The sequence below is a fragment of the Pelmatolapia mariae genome, linkage group LG18 (assembly GCF_036321145.2).
Source record: "Pelmatolapia mariae isolate MD_Pm_ZW linkage group LG18, Pm_UMD_F_2, whole genome shotgun sequence".
In the NCBI taxonomy this organism is placed as follows: Eukaryota; Metazoa; Chordata; class Actinopteri; order Cichliformes; family Cichlidae; genus Pelmatolapia; species Pelmatolapia mariae.
In genome coordinates, this window is record NC_086243.1 from 5,227,768 (window position 1) to 5,241,130 (window position 13,363).

A 13,363-nucleotide genomic window follows, 5' to 3' on the forward strand; every position below is an offset into this window, starting at 1 on the left:
CATCATTTGCCAAACATCCTTTGCTACATTATTACTGGACAGTGATTCAGTCATGGCCAAAGATAGAAGGAAAGCCTTGAGTTACACTTTTAGTGACAGTATCAGTAACACTGATGTGCTCACTGTAGGAATTTACATAATTATAGGTTGTAAATTGATAATGAGTAGGTTTGCTGGATTTGAAGCGGATGAAGCTGGATTTGAGGGTACTTTGTCTTTTGAGTGGTTTTCAGATGACTGCAAACACTCTGAAGGCTTTTCCTCCTGTGGGGTTTGGTAGGCTGGAAGAGGAAAAGCAAAAAGGACACATGTTACATGAAAAGCATGGACCTTTAAAACAAAACATCTCTCTAGATGCCAATCAAATACGCACAATAAAATTCCACGCTGCATTATTCAGGACAATTACATTAACTGGAATGAGATGTTACCTTTCTGAGGTGATGCCATTCTGATAGCTGCCGCTATAATGCCTCTTCTTGTCCACTGGCATCACATCAAGGTAACCTCCTGACTCGTTCTTGATCACTCCAGCATGAATGCCCGCTCTGCAGATACTCGACTTCTGGATGGGCCAAGAGAATGAGTCGTTAGGCAGAAAAGCACCTCTAACCTAACTGTGGGAACTGTGGCACTCTATGTGTTCACATTATCAAATGCAGCTGCTTGTGTTGTTAAAAACTGAGCAGAGGTTTGAATTACAACAGTAATTAAGGCTGCATTAACTTCAGGCCTTACAGATGCAATGCATTTGATATCTGAGTGTGACGTCTTCTGGTTTTATCTTATAAGTTAAGTAACAAATTACTATTGTTACCCAAAGTGAGGACAATAATGCAAAAACTTACATCTGAGTAGTATTTTGTCCCAATAACTCGTGCTTGGCTCTCATGCAAACAGTTCCTAGGACAATACAACCTGGGAAAAAGCCAGAGCTAAGGTAAGGTCAAAGAGCCCGTTGTTTCCAGACAAAACTTGACTAATCAGCTCAAATTTAAACCAGTTTTTGAAAAAAAAAAAAAAAGAAAAGCGGAAGAAAACTATAAATGATAAAGTACACACCAGTTGTTAAGACAGAAATTCAAAGATGCACAAAAATGTATGTATACAGGTGACAGTAGTGACACTACTTTTACCTTTGGTGGTCATAAAGGTCATAGCTGTGATCAACACACGTTACCTGGGACAGTGTCGTACAGGTTTCTTGAAAGGACAGAAAAGCGCCACTGTGGTATCACATCTTACTGCCTTGACTGGAAAAAAAAAACAGTTGACAAAGCACAGCAAAAAAAAAATATGCTACAGTATTTCTGTGGCTATGAGAAATGAACTTCTTACCAGGCACAGACTCAACTTTAAAAGAATTTGCACTTCTGTTTTTCCTGTAAAGTTGACAAAAATGGCAGTAAGCCTGATGTATTATAGCCATCCATCACAATTAAACAGCCAAAGTATAATGCTTAATAAATAGACATAAATACAGAGACAGAGTCGTACCCAATGGACTGAACACCATTCTTGTATGACTTGGTGAAATGTTGTTTTCTGCCCAGTCTGGTCACATCGATCCATCCTCCATCATTGTCAATAACACCAAAGTGTAGCGCAGCTCCACACACACTGGATTGCTGGATCAATCAAGCAAAGATTGGTTTATACAAAATAATAATAAATGAAAGAATACATCGAGTGCTGTTACTTGTGAGTTTTTACCATATCATAATATCCAGTCCCAACTACTTTTCCAGGCCTTTCAAGGCAACCGGGTGGGCACTCATATCTATGGACAGAAACCACAGTAAAGTGAAGATCATAGTGGTACTGAACTATGTTAATGATAATAAGTTCATCTATACACATCATCTTCTACCTGTTACAGGTTGTTCCCTTGCACTGATCCCTCAGCTTGGTCTCACAGTCCACCTGTTGGCCTTAAGTACACAAACTCGTCAGTATTAATATTGTATTCATATCTGTTACTCAGGGAGCTATAGTAATAGGAGTTCATCCTTACACATCTGCTCTGTACTGAGAACCATGTCTCTTTCCAGGTTGTCATTGGGCGAGGTGCTTGGTGCCTGAGCCCTGGGTCGGGGCTCTCCGTCTCTTACTGGCTCTGGTTCGGGTTCAATGTAATTGGTCTCCTCAATCTCAGGAGCCGGACGCCTGTCAACACCTCCGTCTGAAAACACAGTCCGTATTCAATTTTTAAGAGCTGAATACATTTTTCTGTGCATTTTTCTGATTGTATTAGTAGTAGTAGGATGCTAAAGGCGTGTGCTGCTGAACTTGGGGAGAAAAGGCACGGTCAGGATCCTGTTTCTTGACTTTTCCAGTGCCTTTAATACCATCCGGCCCTGTCTGCTCCAGGAGAAACTAAGCAGGATGCAGGTGGACCCCTGCCTGGTCGCTTGGATCTTAAACTACCTCACTGACAGACCACAGTACGTCAGGCTGAAGGACATTATGTCTGACACTGTGGTCAGCAGCACAGGAGCACCACAGGGAACTGTGCTGTCCCCTCTTCTCTTCACCCTGTACACCTCTGACTTCTGCTACAACTGAAGCCAGAACTTACTGGAAACAAGCTGAATTATGCCATATTCAGAAGTTTGCAGACGACACAGCCATCATGGGGTGTATCTGGGATGATCAGGAAGAGGAGTACAGAAGTCTGGTGAGGAACTTCGTCACATGGAGTCACACAAACCACCTGCAACTCAACACCTCAAAGACCAAGGAACTGGTTGTGGATTTCGGGAGGTCCAGAGCAGGTCCACTGCCAGTTCAGATAGAGGGAGAGGAGGTGGAGGTGGTCAACAAGTACAAGTACCTTGGGCTGTGGGTGGACAACAAACTGGACTGGTCATGCAACACAGAGCATCTGTATAAAAAAGGCCAAAGCCAACTGTACTTCCTCATGAGGCTGAGGTCTTTTAACATCTGCAGGAAGCTCCTGAGGATGTTTTACCAGTCGGTGGTCGCAGGAGTACTTTTCTATGCTGTGGTGTGCTGGGGGAGCAGCACAGCAAAGAAGGACTCATCCAGGCTGGAAAAACTGATCAGGAAGACTGGCTCTGTGGTCGGCATGAAGCTGGACACTCTGGTGACAGTGGCAAAGAAAAGGACACTAAAGAAATTGCTGGACATTATGGACAATGCTGGGCATCCTCTGCACACGGCCATAAACAACCAGAGGAGTCTGTTCAGTGACAGGTTGCTTCTCCCAAAGCCAAGAACCAACAGACTTAAAAACTCCTTTGTCCCACACGCCATCAGACTGTTTAATTCCTCTCTGGATCGGGAGGGGGAGGGGAAACAGGAGGACAAAGGGGGGGGGGGGGAGAGAGAGACAACTAAGCTATAGTGCCTTTTCACTGTGCAATACTTTTTGTTAATATCCAACGGTGCAATAGACTCACAATACTTGAAATGTGCAATTCCCTTGTATTCTTATTCCTATTTATTCTATTTATCCCTTTTGTATACTCTGTATTTATATGTCTCTGTATTTATATATGTGTATATATGGTATATTTCTGCTCACATTCTGTAACTTCTGTCGGTGCTGTGCTATTGGAAACCGAATTTCCCGGAGGAACCCACCCGAGGGATTAATAAAGTTTTATCTAATCTCTAATCTATCTATCTAGTTCTTCTTGATTTAACTGTGCAAACAGTACATTGGCTCAGTATAAATGGTCAAAATCATGGGAAACCTCCACAGTGATATAAATGACTAAAATACAATAAAGATAATAATAAACATGTGAACAACACATGAGTTATGTACAAAAATAAGTAGGCAATAACCCACGTTTATAGCAGAGGTTGTCCCTGCATCCCCCACCATAGCTCGCTGGACAAGCAGAGCAGGGAGTCCCATATTTGTATGGAGCATGACCCCACCAGTTGCCTCTGGAAAAAACAACAACAAGAAAACAAACAAAAGAAATGATAATACTGATTTTTTTATCACAGTTGTAACCTGCCAGGAAGTGCAGAACCTTTTGTTTTATATTTCTTACCTTTTCTTCAATGTAAAGAAATTAAAATATGTAAGCAGTAGGAACAAAAATTAAATAAAGTTACTGCATTCCTTTTGGCCTTTGTAAATTTCTGTTATTGCTAAATCATTTTTGTGATTGCTGATGACAGACCTGTGTCGTGAGCTACTCACTCATTAAAAATGATGATGTTTACCTCTGACTCCTCTCTTCTTTCACTGAAGACAGTATGGGAACATAATGTGTTCATGTCCTGGGTGAAAACTTACGGCGGGGAGTAGTTGCAGACCAGATAGACTGCTTTGGCCCAGATCATTCCCCACACATTCATGTTGTAACACACGTTGATGGCACAGCCAATGCGATTACTGGTCGCCCACACCAACTAAACAAAAAACAAAACACACACACACAAAAAAACAGACGATGTGAACAGAGTTGTATCATGTAACAGAATTTCAAAAAGGCAGTGGAAATTATGGGTTGTAGTACGCATTCACAGTTATATAATTTCATATTTTACTCAGTTTTGTGAGTGGTTATCATTAAATATTCATTTTAAAGCAAATAAACAACCTAGTTGCACAAATTTTCTTGGCTAAATTTAGCTCATTCCTCAAATTGTAATTGCAATTAAATAGAAGAACTTTTGATATCCCAGATATTTTTATACCAGTAAATATGATTTTGTTAAATGAAAGAAACATATGATCACTAGTGACTGTATAACTTTTAAGATAATTACCTGAGTATAATGAGTACAAACAGGTCCCGAACACCTGAATGGACAGTGTGGGTTGCACTCCTGGGCGTAGGGATAGCTATAATACCTCACCTCATCATACCAGGCCTGGACATGGTAGGTTGGGGGCCGGTCCCTGATGTGGTAGAAAAAGTGTTAAAAGTATAATAGATGGATGTAACTACTGTCACATCATCCACTCCTGAAGTCTGTTCTGAACTTGAGACATTGTCTTGGTTTGACATTGGGGGTCTGACTGTGAAACCACCTGCTCATTGGCTTAAAGCTGGTCAATCCCAAGTCATTAGCTAATGAACATCCTCCTGTCTTAAATAAAATTTACAGAGGTTTACAAACAGATTTAAATTTTTATTCATTATGACCCAAAATAAATGACTGATTAAACTGAGTAGGAAATTGTTTACAGATGTCAAGACAGAACTGACTCTACTTTACCAATTTTTAGCACTGGAGGGTTAAAGATGTTAGCTGTTAAACTGCTGAGACATTTAAAAGTGTACATTTAACTTTAAATGCACTGTATTGGAGACCAAGATACGTCAATTCAGAGCTGTCAAACATGTGACACAGAAAGGACACAGAATATTTTAATTGCTACACTTCCCTGCACTTCTTTGTACGCACGCACCTGCCCCAGTGTGCTCCGAGGTTTTGGCCTATTTGTGTCAGCATGTGACTTGGTCCATGTTCCCATCTGCAGGTGTGAGCCCAGTGCTCTGCACTTCTCTCCAACTCGTAATCCCATACCTAAGGAGCACACACATTTTTCACCACAAAGATTTCATGAAACACACACACGCGCGCGCGCGCGCGCACACACACACACGCGCGCGCGCGCGCACACACACACACACACACACAGGTTCTTGGATAAAAACGTTACCACATTTGAAAAAAATGTACTTAGAAGTTTGCCTTTTAAAGTTAGGGCAGCTAATATTTTATTGCTATTATGATTTGAAAGAAATAATGTAATATTTGTTTCATCTGACCACAGAGGTTTTCCATTTCCCCCAGCCTAACTTACATGGATTTACATTTTGGGGGGGATTTGAGAAGGAAATTATGTTCAGGGTTTATAGTCTCCTGTTAGTGGTTTGATTTTAAAGTCCCCTGTATTTATGACTTTTTGTTATTTCATGCCTTTAGCCCCTTGTTTTGTTGATGACATGTTTCTAAGTTCCATTTTGAGTTCCCTTCTCTTCCTCCAGTCTTGTATCTGTGTCTGTCTTTTGTGTTTGTCAAGTTTGCACGTTTAATTCTGTCTCAGACTTAATTGTATTTCCTGTTTTATTTTGATAGTCTCTTGTCTTGTCTGCCTTCCCCTCTCTTGTTAGTCCTGATTTGTTTCTGCTGTGTTTCCCACCCGTTTCCTCTCGATTTCTATTGTCCTGATTCTACTCTTGCATTCTGGCTGTATGTTTCCCTGATTCATGTTTTCTAGTTTTCTGTGTCCCTGCTGCTGCTCTGCAGTCAGGAATACTATGTAGTCTTGCACGTAACAGCAGTAAAGGTGCTTTTTTAATTCATTCCTGCCTTCCAAGTCTTGCATTTGGGTGGACACAGTGCTTGCCACACAGCAGTTTCATGACATAATTAGTTACACAATGTTCTCCAGCAGTTTTCTTAAGTACCACTTAATTTTTCCAGCCTTTTCTTGACCTTTCCCAACTTTTTGGAGATGTGTTGCTGTCATCAAATTAAAAATGATCAAATACTTCTTTCTTCAGTTCAACCATTTGATATGTTTTCTATGCTCAATTGTGAATAAAATACGGCTTTATGACATTTGTAAATCATTGCATTAAATTTATTTACACTTTCCAAAAGGGCCCATTTTTGAGATTTGAGGCTGCCATGAAAAAAAAAAAGATCTGAAAGTAACCACACAAACTTGATGTGAAGTGTTATTTCATTCCACCTCAAAAATCGACCTGGTCTTTACTTGAAAGCACTGTGACTGTATGCATGCCTCTTGCAAATTTGACACCATATGGCCAAAACGAGGCCAATACACTCTCTAACACACACAGACACATACATGAGAGACCACCACATCAACTGACAGCTTTCTGCTACTATTCAGTGCGGTTGTTTCAGCTTGTTTCCAGTAACTTCTGGCCTCATAAAACAATCTGAGATTTACACCCCCCCCCCCCCCCCCCCCAAAAAAAAAGTAACTAACAAACACAGGAGCACAGAGACTTTCTGTTTTAAGGACTGATGCCATCTTTTCCAGAGAAGCTTAAGAAAATCAGTTGAAAATACCTGAAACTTACTCCCATACCTCTTATTTTAAAGAGAGCAGACTGGGGGCTGCGCAATTTTAATGTCGCGGCAAAGTTAATTTACTGTTGACTCTGTTGGGGAGGGAGAAGAATAGGTGCAGTGTGCAGTCTGTTGGCGTACTGTTTAGTTGCATTAGAGCTATCGCGCGTCAAAACTAATAGGATAATGTTTAAGTGTTGAGTTGTAACTGCTTTGACCACCATAATACGTTCCATATGTTTAGACTAAGGCTAACACACTGTTGCACATTGTAGTGCTAGTTGTTGTTCATGCCTGAGTGGAAAAGTGATATTTGGACTGGAGATTTTTGGCCACAGTCCAGCTTTGGCTGATAGATATACAATATAGAGAATTCTTTAATATTACCCATGTGGTATCGTTTTCAAAGTTTTCTTAACATGATGTTGTAAATGTTAGAATTCTCAAGTATTTTCAGTTCAAATTAAGTATTCATATTGTATTCATACAATATTAAAACTCCATGTTGAGAGCATGTTGCAATAATGTGTGATAAGACATGATATGCAATAATGCACAAAAGTTGTTAGCCACCTCATTTTGTTTTTTTAACTAGAAAATGAGAAATAGATGCAGCACCATCTATCCACCCAGCCAACCAGCAGAGAAGCCCACACTTCCCTAACCTGACCACCTCCTGCAGATATAATCGGGGTGGAGGGGTGGGACACCTAATCATTTGCAAGCCAGTTGACAAATATAATCTCTCCATGTCCTGATAAGGCCCCGGGGATAAACCCAGTGATTTACTGAAATGTGCAAAAACAAATAGAAATACAATATATAAGGCAAGAATCTTCATTTGACTGGCTTTTCAGAATTGTACAAACTTGAAAAATCAATATTCGGTTTGCCCTTTTATTCTTTAAACCGGGCTTCAATGCTTTTCTTGTAATTCCTTCAAATAGTTTTTTGGAATAGTTTACTAGGCTTGAAGGAGATTATAAAGCTCTTCTTTGAAGGTTGTCTACCTTTTGTTCCATTCTGTCAAAATGATCCCACAATGCTTCATTAATGCTGATGTCTGGATTTTTGTGAGGCCAATCCATGACTGATAGAACACACAGGGGGACACTGTGTGTATTTTAAACTGCTGCTAATCAAATTATTTCCAGATGGTATTATATGGTAGATCAAAATCTGACAGTACTTTGATGTTGTTGCTAAAATTGATGGAATTATGAACACAGAAGTGGCTGAAATGCAGCTCAAACCATGACATTCTTTTATCCTCCGCTTGTACAGCTTCCTCAAATTTAAATTCCTCAAAGGACACAATGCACACCATGCTGATGTCCGGCAAGTTTATTGCTAATAGCTCTCTGGGAATCACCTTGTTATCAACTGTTATCCTTGAAGTTTTCCAGAAACTGAATCAAGAGCTGTTTGTACTTCTTGGAGCACTGAGACTTGCTTTTCTGGTGCTTCAGTTATGGCGAGTGAAAATAAATATATTTGCTCAGCCTTAGGTGATAACTTAGAACTCAAGCCTCATGCCTGAATATGCTGACTTCTGGCTCCAAATAAACCAAAACGTCAGTGTTGAGGCATCATCAGTACAATATGCTTATAATACAAAGGGGAGTGTCACTGAGTGGATGTAGTGGCAAGTCTCACCCCATCTGGTCGCAGCAGATGGCCCCGCCCCTCCCTGAGCCTGGTTCTGCTGGAGGTTTCTTCCTGTTAAAAGGGAGTTTTTCCTTCCCACTGTCGCCAAAGTGCTTGCTCATAGGGGGTTGTATGATTGTTGGGTTTTTCTCTGTATTTATTGTACATTATACATTGTACATTATTGTAGGTCTTTAACTTATAATATAAAGCGCCTTGAGGAGACTGTTGTTGTGATTTGGCGCTGTATAAATAAAACAGAATTTAACTGAAGCATTCTTTTATCAGACTAGAGAGACCAGGCCAAAATTATCAGTACCTTACCTTAAAGATAGACTACAGTTTTCAGTTTAACAAGGCATCTTCAATTCTTAACAGGTAGTTTTGCCCAGTCTTCTACGCAGTCTGCACATATTTGGCTGCTATTGCCAGTGCCACATTGTTATCTCCTCACAGCCACAGTGCACAGATGGAAATAAGGTACTAATTTACAAAAATGAAATGCTTCTCTTAGATCATTTAAACATAAAAAATAAATACTTTTATTTAATGGTTAACAAACACATAACACTGAATGAGACAAGCTGTAGGAGGTCTGGGAAGTTTTGACTATCAGGCACTTCTGTCCTGCATTGATCCTAGACATCAACAATGCACAAATCTCAATTCTATTTAAAAGTATGTGTAGCAGTATGTATAAATGCTTGTAATACAACCTACTCTATATAAAGTCTCTTTGATTGGGGGAACGTTTAGGAAGTTTCATAAAAGCACCAAAATCCTGCAGTTAAAAAAACTAAATACTTGGCTTTCATCAGTCCTCTTTCTTACATCACCACAAGTAACAATATCCACTCCTAAAGGGACATTGGATTAGTCCACATAGAACGTTCACTGTATCGCCAAAAGTTTCCACTCACTCATCACATTCACTGAATTCAGATATTCCAATCACTCTCTAAGTGGTAGGCCAACTAAAAGACACAGAGCAGGTCCAGTGGATGTTGAGGCACAGGGTGCAGGGGTCGCCAACTTTCTGCAGTCAATCGCTACAAACCTCCAAACTTAATGTGGCCTTCAGATTAACTCACCAACAGTGCATGGAGAGCTTCATGGAATGGGTCACCATGGCCAAGCAGCAGCGTCCAAGCCTTACATGACCAAGCACAATACAAAGTGTTTGATGCAGTGATGTAAAGCATGTCGCTACTGGACTCTAGAGCAGTGGAATCTTGTTCTCTGGAGTGGCAAAACATGCTCGTCCATCTGGCAATTTGATGGATGAGTCTCAGTTTGGTGGTTGCCAGGTGACAATACTTGTCTAAGCGAACTGAGTCAAGTTGAGAGTTTGGTGGACAGGGATTATGGTGTGGGGTTGTTTTTCAGAAGGTGGGCTCACCTCCTTAAAGAAACTCTTAATGCTTCAGCGTACCAAGACATTTTGCTCCTAGCTTCATGGGAACAGCTTGGGGATGACCCTGTCCTGTTCCAACATGACTGCACATCAGTGCACAAAACAAGGTCCATAAAGACATGGATGAGTGGGTTTGGTGTGGAAGAACCTGACTGGCCTGCACAGAATTTTGACCTCAACCTGATAGAACACCTTTGAGATGGATTGAGATGAAGCCTTCCAAGAAGAGTTGAAGCATTTATAGCTGCAAAGGGTGGGCCGACATGATATTAAACCCTAACCTTAACCCTTCGAAAGCGTGTGAAGACGGATGAGTAAATACTTTTGGCAAAATAGTGTACACTGGCACCATCATGCACTATGAGATATGCGGAGGCTCAAATAAAAGCTAATACTGGCTTGGGATTGCGTGAGGCGCGATGAAAGAAAGAGGAGGTGATGAGTTTGTGAGACAAAGTGGAGGATGCTAAAGAAAAGCCTGAGAGAAAACTTGTGAGGCTGACGATCAAGTGAGTAGGACTGTGAGAAAAAGACTCAGCAAGAGGAGAAATGGAGGGATAGAGCAAGGAGAGGCTCAGTAGGAAGAGGAGGGAGGGAGGGAGGGCAGGATAGTTGAGGTAGAGGGCAGGAAAACACTGCGGGGGTGAGAGCTGGACCTGGGCCAGGGTCAGCAAGGGCGGGCAAACAGGAGACAGGAGGTGGAGCAAGCCAGACGGTGGCTTTGGCCTGCAGAGCTCGTTTTCTCTCTTTCATTCTCTAATCTGATGTCTTTAGCTGGCAGAGTCAAGAAAGTGCCTTTTTATGAAAAACACTTTAGTGTAACTAGAAAGAATAGCTGGAAAAAGAACTTGCTTCTAATCTATTCTATAAAGATGCATCATTTATATGGTGTGCTACTTGTAAATACAGACTATATGTAACTTTAGCAAGCTTGCTTAGTGATGTCCATCCACAGACTAACTGTACAGGTGCGTCACACACACCCACATACCTGCAAATCTGCACTAGAATATCACTCAACAAAACTGATGCACAGAATTCTAGAAGTGGCTGTTAGTAAAAGTAATCACACAGCAATCCATATCATTTGTCAGAGACTTATGGGAAAGACCAAAGACAACTTATGGACTATGAAGACCAAAAACACTTCGACTCGGTATCACGGCAAAACGTATAATAGACACGCCAATCCACTGTGTCCAATTCACACTATGCTTCTTCAAAACGTGAAATATACATGCATGCAGAAATTGCATTACCAGCAGGGAGAGATAATATATTTAAAGCCACAAAGTCGGTACTGAGTAAAAATGTATGATGTACATTCCAGAGTCCTTACTATAAAGCTGGGTGGCTAACATGTATATACATATAAATGTATATACATATATTTTCATGTTGGCTTGAAATAAAATATCTCCCTCTGCTGTTACTGCAACTTCTGCATTCATTTCATGTTTTGGAGAGCCAAAGCATGAAATCTACATGGTGGACTGGTGCGTCTATTACACGCTTTGCCATCATATCAGGTTGAACAGTTATGTTGTAGAGTTAAGTGACTAAAACTAGCTGAAAGCTGACCTTTCAGACAAGTAGGAAGTTATCTGAAAGGTCAACAAAGCCTTAATACTTAACAGATAGAGATAATCACCACTACAGCCCTCTGCATTTAATCATTAGGTGTTATTAATCTCTGCTTCTCTTCCACAGAGTGTCTTCGTCCTGTCTTCTCTCAACCAGTCGCAGCAGATGGCTGCACCTCCTGAGCCTGGTTCTGCTGGAGGTTTCTTCCTGTTAAACAGGAGTTTTTCCTTCCCACTGTCGCCAAGGTGCCTGCTCATAGGGCCTCATTGTTAGGGTTTTTTCTATATGCATTATTGCACGGTCTACTTTACAATAAAAAGAGCCTTGAGGCAACTGTTGTTGGGATTTAAATAAAATTGAATTGAACCACTGCACTTATCAAGAAGGTAAGAAATAAATCTACATAGACCAAAAATGTTTTTGTATCAAGCTATAAACGTAAGCTATAGAGCTGTGGAGTTTTTAGTTTCAGAAAAGCAACAATGAAAAGTTTAATTGCAATCTACCTTAATGTCCTGTCATACATCACACAGCATATTGACACATTTACAAATCCAAAACGTAACCACATTTCTTTCATTAGCGATTACTGTAAGGAGGGACAGCAGGCTTGTTATCAGTACTAAATTTAATCACGACCCCATATTCATGACAGAGTTCTAACTTCAAAGCGTAATTAATATTGGTACTATTTATCCTTTTAAGCAGTAGAAAGAACTGTTAAATATTCCGCAGTGCACTTGGCCTACAGATAGCTGTGTCCTCGGTGCTCACCATGTACTCCATGTTGGAAGCAGGAGGGTAGACCTGACCCCGCAGTTTGTTGTGCAGGTCCAGGATGAGGTGCATGTCTCCTTCGCTGATGGCCCTCCTCCCTCTAGGCTTGGCCCTCCACCACTCCTCATCTTTGTTTGTATACTTGTTCAGGATGGACTCGAGCCGGGTGGAGTTGGTGAGGGCCAGGGCCTGGATGGTTGTGTTCAAGCAAAGGAACAAGATCGCTACTCTCAGCAAGCCAGGGAAAACAATGCACCTCCTCATGATGGGGAAAACACTGATGCTGCGAGGAATACTGCAGGACAGACAGAGCAGGTTATTAGCCTGCCTCAGACTGTAAGAGCAAAGCCTGAGGGCTCAATCAAAATGTTTGTTTTAGCTCTTATATCACAGCTCCTATTAATAACATTCCTTTACTTATTAATGGGATTCCCATTACTAAAAAGTTACAGTACTACTGCATGTGCTAATATACCCCAAAGAAAAAAATTATTAACTGTTTATTTAGATAACATAATATATTTTAACACAAGAAGAAAAGTACTAAAGAATAATAAACAAATATTCTCTAGGTATTCTCTGCCATGGGAATATAAATAAATAGCTAAGTATAGTGCCAGTGTACCTCTAAATTGCGCCAACCTTTCTCCCAGGTGTAATATTCCTGGAGTTAAGCCGTCTGTCGTTCACTGGATAATGACAGTTTTCCAATCCAAGGAGCCTTTAAATCCATCCATCACACGGATTGAGCGCAAGCAGTCCGGTCTACAACTCTGCAACATGCACTCAGGACAGAGAGCTCACAAGTGTGTTCAGGTACCTGTTGAATACCGTTAGCAGCGGGCTGCACGGGACTGCTGCGCATTTTGCGCTTATATGCCAAATTTGCTCTTAGCAACGTGC

The 13,363-nt window shown here is 40.9% G+C and overlaps 1 protein-coding gene across 1 annotated transcript; it reads right to left on the reverse strand.

Moving 5' to 3' along the window:
• On the reverse strand, nucleotides 1-13,150 carry LOC134617092 (cysteine-rich secretory protein LCCL domain-containing 1-like). The gene is made up of 15 exons (XM_063462269.1): nucleotides 13,086-13,150; nucleotides 12,458-12,755; nucleotides 5,399-5,517; nucleotides 4,753-4,885; nucleotides 4,277-4,392; nucleotides 3,818-3,918; nucleotides 2,015-2,182; nucleotides 1,871-1,931; nucleotides 1,714-1,780; nucleotides 1,498-1,628; nucleotides 1,339-1,382; nucleotides 1,181-1,253; nucleotides 849-918; nucleotides 432-565; nucleotides 1-281 (listed from the first exon to the last, which is right to left on the reverse strand). Exons 2-15 carry the CDS (start codon nucleotides 12,722-12,724, stop codon nucleotides 230-232), a joined length of 1,536 nt encoding a protein of 511 aa, XP_063318339.1. The 5' UTR covers nucleotides 12,725-12,755; nucleotides 13,086-13,150; the 3' UTR covers nucleotides 1-229.
• Between the last annotated feature and the right edge of the window lie 213 nt (nucleotides 13,151-13,363).

Coding starts and splice junctions, on each gene's coding strand:
- LOC134617092 (XM_063462269.1), bottom strand. CDS start 12,724: ATGAGGAGGTGCATTGTTTTCCCTGGCTTGCTGAGAGTAGCGATCTTG. Junction 1,629..1,713: donor GGACTGGATATTATGATATG/GTAAAAACTCAC, acceptor TGATTGATCCAG/CAATCCAGTGTGTGTGGAGC. Junction 1,254..1,338: donor TAAAGTTGAGTCTGTGCCTG/GTAAGAAGTTCA, acceptor TTTTTTTTCCAG/TCAAGGCAGTAAGATGTGAT.